The sequence below is a fragment of the Poromitra crassiceps genome (assembly GCF_964638095.1).
Source record: "Poromitra crassiceps genome assembly, chromosome: 16".
Taxonomy (NCBI): Eukaryota; Metazoa; Chordata; class Actinopteri; order Beryciformes; family Melamphaidae; genus Poromitra; species Poromitra crassiceps.
Genome location: NC_139645.1, coordinates 23,233,581 through 23,248,921, shown reverse-complemented (window position 1 = coordinate 23,248,921; position 15,341 = coordinate 23,233,581). Strand labels below are relative to the sequence as shown.

At 47.9% G+C, this 15,341-nt stretch overlaps 1 protein-coding gene and 1 long non-coding RNA gene across 2 annotated transcripts in view; both read right to left on the bottom strand.

The window, feature by feature from the left end:
* LOC310791112 (NLR family CARD domain-containing protein 3-like) overlaps positions 1–7,100 on the bottom strand; it is a gene marked incomplete at both ends in the record, with an annotated part of 18,081 nt that extends 10,981 nt beyond the window's left edge. Inside the window, one exon of the mRNA XM_083652813.1 lies at positions 7,012–7,100. Within this exon, the coding sequence (XP_083508939.1) occupies positions 7,012–7,100 (89 nt within the window). The remainder of the gene's footprint in view (positions 1–7,011) is intronic.
* The window catches only part of LOC310791015, a 95,479-nt gene that overhangs the window by 72,804 nt on the left and 7,334 nt on the right, over positions 1–15,341 (bottom strand). The window lies entirely within an intron of this gene.

The following is a 15,341-nucleotide window of genomic DNA, read 5'->3' as shown; positions in this document are numbered from 1 at the left end:
AAAGAACAAAGAACAAAGAACATCGGTGAGCAGATGTTTTGGTAAACATGATAAATGTGAACATTTCCTGGTAAATGTGTATCTCGACTCATCAGTGGTGAGTGGACAAACAGGTCCTGATTGTGTGCAGCTCAGTGTGAAAGACAACTGGTGTGGTGCTGTTGTGTTTCCCAGTGTGCACCACTGTGTTCAGCATATTACACTCATATTAACAAATTAATAATTTTACCAGATCATCCAGAGGGATTCTGCTCATTTACTTTTAAATCTTGTAATGAATAGATCTTGTTTGGCAAATGTTTAGATTTTCAGCAGAGTTTGGACATGCTCATGGCTTCTATCATTTTAAACTATAGCCACTATAAACTGTAAAGTTCCAACATGAAGGAGGGCTAAACTCAGTTTATTTATCTTGTGTTCTTGTTGGAATGGATTTGGCATGTTCCAAACCGATGACTCAAATACATTCAGAAAAAGAATTAACAGGTCTTAACAAGTCAAATGAGATCAAAATGAGCAAAACTCAAATATAATGTTCTTCTCTCTCTCTAATAATTTGTTTCTTGTTTGGTTATATGTTCTTTCTTTGTTGCGGTTGAGAACTGTGGCTTGACAGCATCTTCCAGCTACAGTTTGTGCACCTGATTCAAATTAATTAGATGAGGCGCCCCAAATGATTTGTTCCTATATTGTTTTGTCAATTCTTTCACTTATAGGTGACATCATTGTCTTGAAAACTAAGCAAAACTCTAACAGACATAAATCACCCATTGTCCACCACCTCCCCTCTCTCTCCATGACATTAAAGCTGTTAAAGACTCTTACTCCTCTGCAGCTCCTCAGCCAGCTGCTCCTGCTTCATTCTCCTCAGGAAGAGCAGTGTGATGTTTAGAAAAGCCTCTGTGCTCCTCCTCGGCTCTTCCTCCACACCATCCACCTCCTCCTCCACCCTCTGGCTCTCTGAGCATTCTGCCTCATCTGGACTCAGAACCCTCCGGAACCTTCTCAGCTCCATCTTCACAAAGGTGACGATGTTCTCCTCAAGCAGCTGGAACAGAATAATATACATATTAAACCTTCATACTAAAATCTGCAGACAAAATTACATCCATCTTCAGAGACTGAAAGCCTGCACTGATCTAAAGAGTGCAGCATGGAGATTCAACATGATCTCACAAATAATTATGGAATAGAAATGTTGACCCACAGCACAAAGCCTTCTAGTTTCACAACAATGGCTCTAAAATAGTTGAATGTGAACATCAGTTTCTGCCTCAGTGTACAGCTACTTCCTGGTTACTGAGCTGGCTGTGACCACCGAGTTGCCCCAGTAGAGAGTTGTGGGAGCATCATCCCCGCCTCGGCCCCGCCCTCTAGTGGCCAAACAAACTTTATTTTTGAACAATTGTAAATGTGTTTTGGTGAAAGTAGAACATCTGGGCTGTGGACCCACATTACTATGTCACAATTCTTTGTGAGACTGTGTCGGGACATTATAATGACCAGAATGGTTTATATGCTACGCCCTGCAGAAAATTACAATCATGACAGTAGTCAGATAACTTTCTTAATTTTTAGAAATCCATCTTTCTTTCTTTCTTTCTTTCTTTCTTATTCTTAGTACTTATTAGGATTTTGCTTATATTATTGTAGTACTGGAGGTGTACTCACTAGTTTCCTGGATGCTGCTTCAATCTGTCTGATCTCATGTTCATCATTGACCTCTCCACTCCCTCCCTCTGTGAGGTAATGCTCTGTGTACATCTGATTCAGAAGTGTTGGGTTTCCTGCTTTAGCAATGCCCTCAAACAAACACTGAAACTTCTCCTTCAGACTGGATTTGTGTTTTTGTTGTGGGTGTTGAGTTTCTGAAAGAACAAAGAACATCAGTGAGCAGATGTTTTGGTAAACATGAGAAATGTGAACATTTCCTGGTAAATGTGTATCTCCACTCCATGACATCTCTTCAGCTCATCAGTGGTGAGTGGACAAACAGGTCCTGATTGTGTGCAGCTCAGTGTGAAAGACAACTGGTGTGGTGCTGTTTCGTTTCCCAGTGTGCACCACTGTGTTCAGCATATTACACTCATATTAACAAATTAATAATTTTACCAGATTATCCAGAGGGATTCTGCTTATTTACTTTTAAATCTTGTTTGGCAAATGTTTAGATTTTCAGCAGAGTTTGGACATGCTCATGGCTTCTATCATTTTAAACTATAGCCACTATAAACTGTAAAGTTCCAACATGAAGGAGGACTAAACTCAGTTTCTTTATCTTGTGTTCTTGTTGGAATGGATTTGGCATGTTCCAAACCGATGATGACTCAAATACATTCAGAAAAAATGTAAACAGGTCTTAACAAGTCAAATGAGATCAAAATGAGCAAAACTCAAATATAATGTTCAACTGTGGCTTGACGGCATCTTCCAGCTACAGCTTGCACACCTGATTCAAATTAATTAGATGAGGTGCCCCAAATGGTAACTGATGGTAAATGGACTGCATTTATATAGCGCTTTTATCCAAAGCGCTTTACAATGTGCCTGCATTCAGCCATTCACACACCGAGGGCGGCCAGCTGCCACCCAGGGTGCTGGCACAGCCATCGGGAGCAATTTGGGGTTCAGTGTCTTGCCCAAGGACACTTCGACATGCGGACTGGAGGAGCCGGGGATCGAACCACCAACCTTCCGATTAGTGGACGACCCGCTTTACCTCCTGAGCCACAGCCGCCCCAAATGATTTGTTCCTATATTGTTTTGTCAATTCTTTCACTTATAGGTGGCATCATTGTCTTGAAAACTAAGCAAAACTCTAACAGACATAAATCACCCATTGTCCACCACCTCCCCTCTCTCTCCATGACATTAAAGCTGTTAAAGACTCTTACTCCTCTGCAGCTCCTCCTGCTTCATTCTCCTCAGGAAGAGCAGAAAAGCCTCTGTGCTCCTCCTCAGCTCTTCCTCCACACCATCCACCACCTCCTCCACCCTCTGACTCTCTGAGCATTCTGCCTCATCTGGACTCAACCTTCTCAGCTCCATCTTCACAAAGGTGATGATGTTCTCCTCAAGCAGCTGGAACAGAATAATATACATATTAAACCTTCATACTAAAATCTGCAGACAAAATTACATCCATCTTCAGAGACTGAAAGCCTGCACTGATCTAAAGAGTGCAGCATGGAGATTCAACATGAGCTCACAAATAATTATGGAATAGAAATGTTGACCCACAGCACAAAGCCTTCTAGTTTCACAACAATGGCTCTAAAATAGTTGAATGTGAATGTCAGTTTCTGCCTCAGTCCACAGCTACTTCCTGGTTACTGAGCCGGCTGTGACCACCGAGTTGCCCCAGTAGAGAGTTGTAGGAGCATCATCCCCGCCTCGGCCCCGACCTCTAATAGCCAAACAAACTTTATTTTTCAACAATTTTAAATGTGTTTTGGTGAAAGTAGAACGTCTGGGCTGTGGACCCACGTTACTATGTCACAATTCTTTGTGAGACTGTGTTGGGACATTATAATGACCAGAATGGTTTATATGCTACGCCCTGCAGAAAATAACAATCATGACACTAGTCAGATAACTTTCTTAATTTTTAGAAATCCATCTTTCTTTCTTTCTTTCTTTCTTTCTTATTCTTAGTACTTATTAGGATTTTGCTTATATTATGGTAGTACTGGAGGTGTACCGTTAGGGGGGGCTGTAGGGAAAGTACTGTACTGACATATTTGGGGTAAAGGTTTCTCTTGTCCATGAAATTACATGATCCTAAGAAACAAAGGAAGAGCAGCTGATGTTGATGATACTGATTGAGGACGCCGACAGATGAACCACATGGATCAAAAGCAGTCTGGTAGCTGAAGTGAAGCTATGTTTCTTGAGGACAGTTGGTCGTGTGTGGACACACAGACCTGTGAAGCTATGTTTCTTGAGGACAGCTGGTCGTGTGTGGACGCACAGACCTGTGAAGCTACTAGGGTCTTTCACACCGGCCATGAAAGCCGAAAAATGCGCGGAAATTAGGATTCGCGGCTCCGATGTGAAAGGCATAAACGCGCGTTGGTGGGTAATTCTTGTACGCCTTTTGTCCCGGCACCAAAGGTTGTCACATCGCCGTATTGGCGGACAACCCGCCTCCACTTGAAAGGTCGTCGCAGCGAGCCGGAAAAGGTGCGAATGGTCAGCTCATTCATAAAAAAATTACAGGGGAAATCACCTCATGTATCAAGTGACGAGTGAAAGTAAAAAAAGTAGACTGATAGACAGACCTATCTCCACACACCACACTGTGCGAGGCAGCGCTTCATACGAATCGCTCATAAGATCGTGGTGTTTTTGCAATGTCAGCGTAGGTAATTATTATGTATATTAACTTTATTACAACTTTGGCATGACAATATCTGCTGCTTTACCTTAACACAGTGTGAGTGTTACAGTTACAACAGCCAACTAGTCCGCTGCTCTCGCTTCAGGCAGCCTCGCACTGTCCCCCTGTCTAGTGCAGGCTGCGGCTGAACAGAAAGCACTGAGGTGAGGTGTCAAGATTTCATCTCTGAGCTCTCTGATAGGCTATTGCTTGATGTGTAACCAATCAGATAGCGCTGTGGGCGGGACATTGCTCCAGACACTGAACTACTGTAGGAGGGGATTCTTCCAGGTGCAGCAGCCGCAAATTAGCGCATTTTGATATCGGCAAACAGCCAATGAAAATGCCGATACAGATCTCCTCAGCGGACTAGGAGAAGGAGGAAAGTCTGTTGTTGAATTGAATTCGTTCATCATACAGTAGCCTAGGCTACACTAACCTATGAAAATATTAATTTGGGCTAGGAGGAGCTGGAAATCCCTCTGCTCGCCTTTCAATGCGGGAGCGGGGGATTTCACCTGAAAGTACAGAGCAGCACGGTAATGTGGCCGTGCTGCTTGGCTCTGTGTGAAAGCAATTTCTGTGGCGAGGCGGCTGGCTTTACGGGACTCCTAAACGGCTATTTTTCCGCGATCTGTGTATGAAAGAGCCTACTGTTTCTTGAGGACAGTTGGTCGTGTGTGGACGCACAGACCTGTGAAGTTATGTTTCTTGAGGACAGCTGGACGTGTGTGGACGCACAGACCTGTGAAGCTGTTTCTTGAGGACAGCTGGTCGTGTGTGGACGCACAGACCTGTGAAGCTGTTTCTTGAGGACAGCTGGTCGTGTGTGGACACACAGACCTGTGAAGCTATGTTTCTTGAGGACAGTTGGTCGTGTGTGGACACACAGACCTGTGAAGCTACTGTTTCTTGAGGACAGCTGGTCGTGTGTGGACACACAGACCTGTGAAGCTATGTTTCTTGAGGACAGCTGGTCGTGTGTGGACGCACAGACCTGTGAAGCTATGTTTCTTGAGGACAGCTGGTCGTGTGTGGACACACAGACCTGTGAAGCTATGTTTCTTGAGGACAGCTGGTCGTGTGTGGACGCACAGACCTGTGAAGCTATGTTTCTTGAGGACAGCTGGTCGTGTGTGGACGCACAGACCTGTGAAGCTATGTTTCTTGAGGACAGCTGGTCGTGTGTGGACACACAGACCTGTGCAGCTATGTTTCTTGAGGACAGCTGGTCGTGTGTGGACGCACAGACCTGTGAAGCTATGTTTCTTGAGGACAGCTGGTCGTGTGTGGACGCACAGACCTGTGAAGCTACTGTTTCTTGAGGACAGCTGGTCGTGTGTGGACACACAGACCTGTGAAGCTACTGTTTCTTGAGGACAGCTGGTCGTGTGTGGACACACAGACCTGTGAAGCTACTGTTTCTTGAGGACAGCTGGTCGTGTGTGGACACACAGACCTGTGAAGCTACTGTTTCTTGAGGACAGCTGGTCGTGTGTGGACGCACAGACCTGTGAAGCTACTGTTTCTTGAGGACAGCTGGTCATGTGTGGACGCACAGACCTGTGAAGCTATGTTTCTTGAGGACAGCTGGTCGTGTGTGGACGCACAGACCTGTGAAGCTATGTTTCTTGAGGACAGCTGGTCGTGTGTGGACGCACAGACCTGTGAAGCTATGTTTCTTGAGGACAGCTGGTCGTGTGTGGACACACAGACCTGTGAAGCTACTGTTTCTTGAGGACAGTTGGTCGTCTGTGGATGCACAGACCTGTAGAACTGATGATTAGGACTGTTTGGTAACTAACGTAGCAGAAGCTACGGGATTAGCAAGCAACTCCACGTGACATAATAGAGTTGCACCTTCTCAAACTAATAGGATATTTGATCATCTACATGCAACACTTATCACATTTGGGGATTGTGGATTTCCTAAGCATCCAGCCTTTGAATGAAGACCAGAACAAGCGACATCCGAAGTGGTCCAAATGAAACCGATGCCATGGAGCTGGGTATCACCAAACCAACCATGCCCCAGTTCAGAGGGACGCCATGACGGATAGCACAGAAGATCAAGAAGACCAGTGAATTAATGAACTGTAATCTTTACCCTGCTGCCTAAACAGAGATCACTTGCAAACACATAAGTGAGTAAGTTTCACTCTCACGTCAATACACTAGAGATAATAATAATAACAATAATACATTCAATTTATATAGCGCTTTTCTAAGTACTCAAAGTCGCTTTACACACAGAGTAAAATCATTTATACATTTGTAATAGGAAAATAAATAGAAAATAAGAAAATAAGAGATGGGGTTAGCAAGTGAAGGCGAGTGTGAAGAGGTGGGTTTTGAGGGCCTGTTTGAAAGATGGTAGGGTGTTTGCTTGACGGATGTGGATGGGGAGAGTGTTCCAGAGGGAGGGTGCAGCGACTGAGAAGGCCCTGTCGCCCCAGGTCCGGAGCTTGGTCCTGGGGATCTTCAAGCAGTTTGTGTCTCCAGACCTGAGGCTGCGAGTGGGGGCGTGGCGGGGGAGGAGATCGGAGAGGTAGGGGGGGGGGGGGGGGGGGGGGCAGGTTGTTTAGGGCTTTGTAAGTGGTGAGTAGTATTTTAAAGTTGATCCTATGTTTGACTGGGAGCCAGTGGAGGGCATGAAGGACAGGGGTGATATGGTCTTGGCGGCGGGTGGAGGTGAGGAGGCGGGCAGCAGAGTTCTGTACATATTGAAGTTTATTGAGGATTTTGTTGGGTGAGCCATAGAGGATACTATTGCAGTAGTCGAGTCTGGAGGTTATGAGGGCATGGATGAGGGTTTCAGCGGCGGAGAAGGACAGGGAGGGGTGGAGGGGTGGAGGCGAGCAATGTTCCTGAGATGAAAGAAGGCGGTTTTGGTGACATGGTTGGCATGGGGAAGGAAGGAGAGGGTGGGGTCAAGGATGAGGCCGAGGTTGCGGACTTGGGTGGAGGGGGTGATGTTGGAGCCGTCGATGTTAAGTGTAAAGTCCTGAGCAGAGCGGGTGAGGGAGTTTGGGCCAATGATGAGGATTTTGGATTTATTGCAGTTGAGATTTCATCTTACATTGGGAATAAAGGCTAATGGTAAGGGAGGACATAAGACTTAGTGATTGGGTTAGGCCAGTGGTTCTCAAAGTTTAGACGGCGTCTCCACTGGGGGGCGCAAGACAACTTGAGAGGAGGTGCGGTCGTGAGTGGAAACATCTAAGAAGAAAATGCGCAACCAGAGACGGTAGGATATCAAATCTCTGGTGCTACTTGGCCATGCTGCACAATGGCTACGCAGCCTCCACCACACGAATCGGCCGGGGGCGGAGCTCCTGCAGTCTGGCTGCCTGAGGCGAGTGAGGAGCTGTCAGAGGAGAAGCTCCAGAGAGAAGGAAATCATGATTTCTTTAAATGTGTGTTTCACAAATCAGATCACGGCAGTTCTTTGTATGTACATCAAGCACATGTGCCCATGTTTTTGTATCTGTTGGGGAGCTATTTCTGATGAATCTTATGACATTTATGGGGCTGGGAAACTGTCTGTCCACGCTGGGCAGCCTGCAGCACACGATACAGGTTTAATGTGCAGAGAAGCAACATTTACAGGTACACACTCGCAATTTTCAAAAGCTTCCGACTGACGACTGGATGTCCCGCCTAAAGGCAGGTGATTGGAGAAATCAGAGCGGATGACTTGTTTGTATGCTGAGTGGAACATACAACAATAATAGTAATAATGGCAATAATAATTGGTGAAACGGGGGGGGGGGCACAGCTGTCTATATGTTCTCTCAGGGGAGGCTCACTCTCCCACACTTTCAAAACCCCTGGGTTAGGCATAACTTAGGGTGTATTCACACCTGTAGGTCGTTTGCTTTGTTCTGATTCAGGTACTTAATTGATACAATTGTTGCATTTGTGCCTTGGTTCGTTTGTGTTCACACAGCCACAAATCTGTGAGGCCATTTACACCTGGCATTAACATGCGTTTTCTGCCATCAGATTGCAATCCGATTGTATTTTATCACTTGAAAGTACAGGTGTAAACACCCCCAAAACGCATTGAAGAAGGATTGCAATCTGATCGGCCAAACCACCTCCGGAGGTGGTCAGGGACGCATTATGACAACATTTAACACAAGTGTAAATGCAATGCGTCCTCTCAAAACGCATTCAGCAACTACCATACGGAAATACATAATCTTCGGAAGTCGGTGACGGCGCGCACACACGCAATTCCACGGCAGCACGGCAGCACCGCACCGGTGTGTGCCCTCATCTCGCTGCTGTGCCAGATGCGCACACACACAGGCAGCCTGTCACCATGGACCGGCTAAAAATTATCTATCTCTCCCCCGCTCCGCTTTTGCACAACAATCGTAGCGTTGCTTCAAAGTTTTGCTGCGGAGGTTTTGCCACGGCTGTAACCACCTGTGTTGCGTTCAGGTAACATCCTAAATTACACTGTTATACAATTGAGAGCATAATTTCTCTTTTATATCAACACTTCTCCTTTGGAAAAGGAGCGGAAAATGAAAGGAAAATGAGGGAGAAAGGGTTCGAACCCTTTCCCCCTCATTTTCCTTTCATATAAAAGAGAAATTATGCTCTCAATTGTATAACATTGTAATTTAGGATGTTACCTGAACGCAACACAGGTGGTTACAGCCAATGACATGCACGGAAAACGTATGTATGTGTGTGTGTGTCTCGGACCCAGTGTCATTGTCAATAAACAGATAAAGAAATAGATGCAGTGCTGCGTGATCGGCCATCGTTTTGTCCAGGTGAAGGGGACGTTCACTGTGCATTTGAGCTTAACAATAACCTCTATTTCCCTGTGCATGCACACGTTCAGGGGGCGCGCGTGATGACGTTCGAGCTGGAGAGCAATCGGATTGCAATCTGTTCACCCAAAACGCATGTTAGTGCCAGGTGTAAATGGAATCCGGCTGAAGTGATAAAATACAATCTGATTGCAATCTGATGGCAGAAAACGCATGTTAATGCCAGGTGTAAATGGCCTCAAACAGTCCAAATAGTATTGCCAAGCCTCCTGGATTGGCCAGGAGACACTCTGATAGGCTAATAGCCTCTCGTGATGGAAAAAATTATTCCCAGAGATTTTCCTATATGATTATAGAATGCGTTTTGTTAGACCTACATTGTAGGCTATGTCGGGTGTGCGCCGTGCGAGGAGCGAGAGAGAGAGAGAGAGAGAGAGAGAGAGAGAGAGAGAGAGAGAGAGAGAGAGAGAGAGAGAGAAAGAAAGAGAGAGAGGGAGAAAGTTATTTATTTATGTAGCCTATGTATTTATTTAGCCTATTGAGTCTATCGGGAATTTGGAGATAGAAGATCAAAGACCCTTGCAACTTCTGCTATTACTATCACAGCGACTTTAGAGGATTAGCCGAGACATAGGCTATATGAACACCTGTCCTGTCAGGAATAAAATATTAATAAATAATTTAATAATAACGGACATTTCGAGGAAGACATGCAATCAGTCTGATTGTCTGATTGAACCAGACAATCTTATCACAAAGAAGGCTGGCTCTGATTACCACGACTTGTTTTCATTTATTGAATGGAGACCAGAGGTAAGTTGATTGAGTTCAAACTGCTGATGTGATGATCCAAAAATCCCCTAAAGTTTATCCATGCAAGTCACAAGTTGCCAAAACAGGATCTGAATGAAGATGTTGTTTTTAAACGATAAAAATGCTCGTTCTTCAGGCCATTACGCACAGCGCAGCTGACTACGGCAGCTGGTTTATCCAAAAATGCACACTGTTTCCTGTAGTTGTGGCGGATCGAGGTTGGATCACGTTCTCACCACAAACGAACCGCACCAGAGTTCGTTTGGAAGCGGACCGAGACCACCCTTTCTTGGCGATCTCAGTCCGCTTGTTTTGTCCCGCATCTGAGTGCGATTGCTGTGTTCACACTCCCCCAAACGAACCGCACCAAGGGGGAAAACGCTCTCTGTTTCGAAACAACTGCTCCAAACGAGATAGGTGTGAATACCCCCTTAGTAACTCCTAACCATAATAACTAGCCGTGATACAGCAGCCTCTGTCCTTTTTGTAACAGGTTGATTTCACTTGATGGTGAAGTACAAGGTGTTTTTGTGTGTAGCTGAAGTAAAATGTGTTATTTTATTTTCACACCATAAATATGGAGTCCAGGTCTGTTTGATGCTCCTGGGCAGACTGACCACTGGAAACCTCTGACCTCTCCTCGACTCTGTTGAGAGGACATGATGTATGAGGTCATACACACACACACACAAACACACACACACACACACACACACACACACACACACACACACACACACAATGAACTCAACTGGATGTGATGAAGGATCGGACCAATTCTATATCTGATAACTGTGTATCTGTTGTGATTTCAGTTTCAAATAAATACCTCTGATCAGTAGAGTGCTGTCCATCTTTGAAGTTATAAGGGTGAGACATAGACCGGTCACTCTTCATGGACACACAGCTGGGCTCAGGGGAGTCTGCTCTCTCCTGCTGCATCCTGAGAGAAACACATTATGAACATTGTGAAGGTATCTGTGTCTTTATGAAGAAGACAATCAGGATGGGCTCTTCACAGGTTAGTCGGTTCAGGAGAGGCAGGCACACAGACTGCTGGTGGTTCAGCTGGTAGCTAGGCTGCTGCTGGGGCTTGGCCTGGTAGCTAGGCTGCTGCTGGGGCTTGGCCTGGTAGCTAGGCTGCTGCTGGGGCTTGGCCTGGTAGCTAGGCTGCTGCTGGTGGTTCAGCCGGTAGCTAGGCTGCTGCTGGGGCTTGGCCTGGTAGCTAGGCTGCTGCTGGGGCTTGGCCTGGTAGCTAGGCTGCTGCTGGGGCTTGGCCTGGTAGCTAGGCTGCTGCTGGTGCTTGGCCTGGTAGCTAGGCTGCTGCTGGGGCTTGGCCTGGTAGCTAGGCTGCTGCTGGTGGTTCAGCCGGTAGCTAGGCTGCTGCTGGGGCTTGGCCTGGTAGCTAGGCTGCTGCTGGGGCTTGGCCTGGTAGCTAGGCTGAAAATCTATGATGCTGAGGAAGCTCTCATCATCTCAGGTAAAGAGCTCCTCAGCCAAGGCTCAGCGAACACTTGCCTACCAGCCATATTAGCAGCTGCCTGTCTGGACTCATGACTAGAAGCCCTTCCCTAACCACACACATTTTTATAAAACATTAGGTTTAGGAAAGTACAACAATGTGGTTAGGGTTAGGGTTTGGTTATGATCGTGGTTAGATAAGAAAACCCTAATCTTAACCACACCTTTTTTACTTGTCGCACGTTTTCAGGAAGAAGCAATTGCGGCGACCAATCAAATGAGTTCGGGGCGGGGTTTTCCCGGCCCATAGACCAAATCACCGTGACGTCACCATGTAAACAAATTTACTTCCGGGTACCACTTGGGGAAGGCGGCAGGTTTAAATGTGCGTGTTGTCAAATAAATGCTGTCAAACCCTCTGGTTGTTTTCGGCCGACTACTTTCAATTTAAATGGTTAAACGGTTGGTAAACATGCTTGTCCGACGTATCTAGCCTTTCTTCTGTGTTTGTTTTATGTAGTGTTAGCTAGCTAATAACGTTTGTTTGTCTGTCAAACTCGCTGTTTTTTTGCAGAGTCGTTAACGTTACAGACAGAGTAACCTCGCGTCACCAGGCTCTTCTCGGCGAGAAAGAGCCTGGTACAGACAGAGCTACTGACGCCACGTCAATTTAATTTAGCTTCAAGTCTACTCTAGTCTGGTCCAACAGGTAAATTAGCTAGTCTGGTCTCCACTAACGTTAGTGAAAGTGTTGTTATGAATGATATTAAACAACAACACAACACGGACGAACCATTTTTGTCTTCTTTGTCTGTTTTTGTCTTCAACACGTCAGTTTGTGCCGTCCACCGCCATTATAATGTGTGGACCTCAGGGGTACCCAGAAGTAAATGTAAACATCCCGCTGATTTGGTCTATACTAGGAGGAAATGTTGGTCCAGGAACAACCAGTTTGTGCTGCAACAAGTACGTACGATTTGCACCTGTGTGAGACCTGATTAATGAAACAAAGCAGTGTTTGCCTAGTACTTGGTGACGTCAGTCACCATCATGGGTGTATACGTTCCTCCACAAGCGAACGTGACTGTCGCACTGAAAGAGCTGCAACGCGCCATCAGCGCACAGGAGACAAAACAACCCGAAATGGCCCTGGTGGTGACTGGGGATTTTAACAGGGCAAACCTGAGAGGTAGAATGCACACGTTGTACCAGCACATTCACTTCCCCACGCGAGGCAGTAACACACTGGACAAATGTTACTCAAATATCCGACATGGCTACAAAGCCGTCCCTCGCCCCCCTTTCGGCAAATCTGACCACGCCTCCATTCTACTTGTACCCAGGTACCAACAAAAACTAAAAAAACAACCCCCAGCATTCCGAACCGCCCACTGCTGGTCAGACCAATCAGACGACATCCTGAGGGACTGCTTTGACCAAGTGGTGTGGGAGGAGTTCAAAGCTGCAGGAGACCTGGGCGAGTATGCAGATACGGTGTCATGCTTCATAAAGAAGTGTACTGACGACATAGTCCCCACAAAAAGAGTCAAAATAATGCCGAACCAAAAGCCCTGGGTCAACAGCGACGTCAGGGCTGCCCTTCACGCCAGGACCACCGCCTTCAGCTCTGGCACAACAGACCAATACAAGCAGGCACAATATGCCCTCCGGACCGCTATAAAAATAGCACGGAGAGATTATGGAAGGCAGCTGGAGTCAAAACTGGACACTAACAACCCCAGACACCTGTGGAGAGGGCTCCATGCTGCCACAGACTTCAAAGAGGTGAAACGACAGAACCCCAGCACGTCACCCACCCTACCGGATGAACTCAACGCGTTCTACGCTAGGTTCGACCCCTCTGCCAGAGCGCCTCCCCTCCTCCCCCCCCCCCTCTCCCACTCCTCTCCCCCTCTCCTCCCCCCCATCACCCCCCCCTCCCTCCTCCCCCCCACCACCCCTCCTCCTCCCCTCCCCACCCCCCCTCCTCTCCTCCCCCCCCACCACTCCCCCCCATCATCCCCCTCCTCCTCTCCTCCCCCCCCTGCCACCTCTCCCCCCCATCACCCCTCCCCCTCTCCGCCCCCCCACCACCCCTCCTCCTCTCCCCCCCCCGACCACCTCCCCTCCCCCCTTCCTCCCCCCCACCCCTCAGCACCCCCACCCCCCCCCCCATTCCCACCTAACCACCAACCCCCCCCACCCTCCACCCCCCACAGACCGCCCCCTCACCATCACTGAGGATGAAGTGTGCCGGTCGTTCCTGCGTATCAACCCACGCAAGGCAGCCGGCCCGGACGGCATCCCCGGGCGGGTCCTCAAGGCCTGCGCCCACCAGCTGGCAGCCGTATACACAGACATCTTCAACCAGTCTCTCTCCCTCCGACGAGTTCCCTCCTGCTTCAAGGCAGCAACAATCATCCCCATTCCCAAACAGCAAAAAGTGACCAGCCTCAATGACTGGCGCCCTATAGCCCTCACGCCAATAGCCAGCAAGTGCCTTGAAAAGCTGGTCATATCAAAGATCCGCCCCACACTCCCCCCGGACCACGACCCGCTACAGTTTGCATACCGCCCCAACAGGAGCACAGCGGATGCAGTAGCACACGTGCTCCACACCGCCCTGTCCCACCTGGAGGGGAAGGACACCTATGTGAGAATGCTGTTCGTGGACTACAGCTCAGCATTCAACACCATAGTACCCTCCAGGCTGGTAAGCAAACTCATGGACCTGGGACTAAACACAGCGATGTGCGACTGGATCCTGGACTTCCTGACAGACCGCCGCCAGGTGGTGAGGGTGGGCAACCTCACCTCCTCCCCGCTGACCATCAGCATAGGAGCGCCCCAGGGGTGCGTCTCCAGCCCCTTCTGGTACGATCTCTACACCCACGACTGCGTGGCGACTCAAACTTCAAACACCATCGTGAAGTTTGCAGACGACACAGCAGTCGTGGGGCTGATCTCGGGGGGCGACGAGACGGCCTACAGAGAGGAGGTGAGGGTCCTGGAACAATGGTGCCAGGACAACCACCTCTCTCTGAACGTCTCCAAGACCAAGGAGATCATTGTGGACTACAGGAGAGGGGGGGGCACACACCCCCCAATCACCATCAACGGCACAGTGGTGGAAAGGGTGGACAGCTTCAAGTACCTGGGAGTCAACATCCACCAGGACCTGACCTGGGCCGGCCACACCGCCACTGTTGTCAAAAAGGCCCAACAGCGAATACACGGACTCAGGCGCCTGAAGAAGTTTGGGCTAAGGAAAGAAATCCTCAGGGACTTCTACAGAGGCACCATTGAAAGCCTGCTGACTGGCTGCTTCACCGCCTGGTACGGGAACTGTACCACCATGGACCGCAGGGCGCTACGGAGGGTGAGGCGCACGGCCCAGCACGTAACAGGAGACGAGTTGCCAGAACTGCATGAACTGTATAACCAGCGGTGCCTCAGGAGGTCCCTGAAGATCATCAAAGACACAAACCATCCCCACAACAGCCTGTTCTCCCTGTTACCCTCAGGGAGAAGATACAGGGTTCCAAAAACACGCACAAATCGCTTGAGGAACAGTTTCTTCCCGCAGGCCACGAGACTCCTTAACATACACAAATAGTGTAGTAGTCGTACCATACCGTACTGCAGCTGCTACCATTATGTATGCCTAATGTTTAATTGTATGTCTAACAAGGTACATGCTATTTGCACCTGTATGTCAATTACGTCGAGTTTAAAATGTCTGAACACGTCTAACGTATGCACAATGCCTAATGTTTAATTGTATGTTTAATAAGGTACATGCTATTTGCACTGTATGTCAAATACGTCGAATTACAATGTCCGAACACGTCTAACGTATGCACATGACATGTGCACCTATGTGCAATGAATAGGCCACT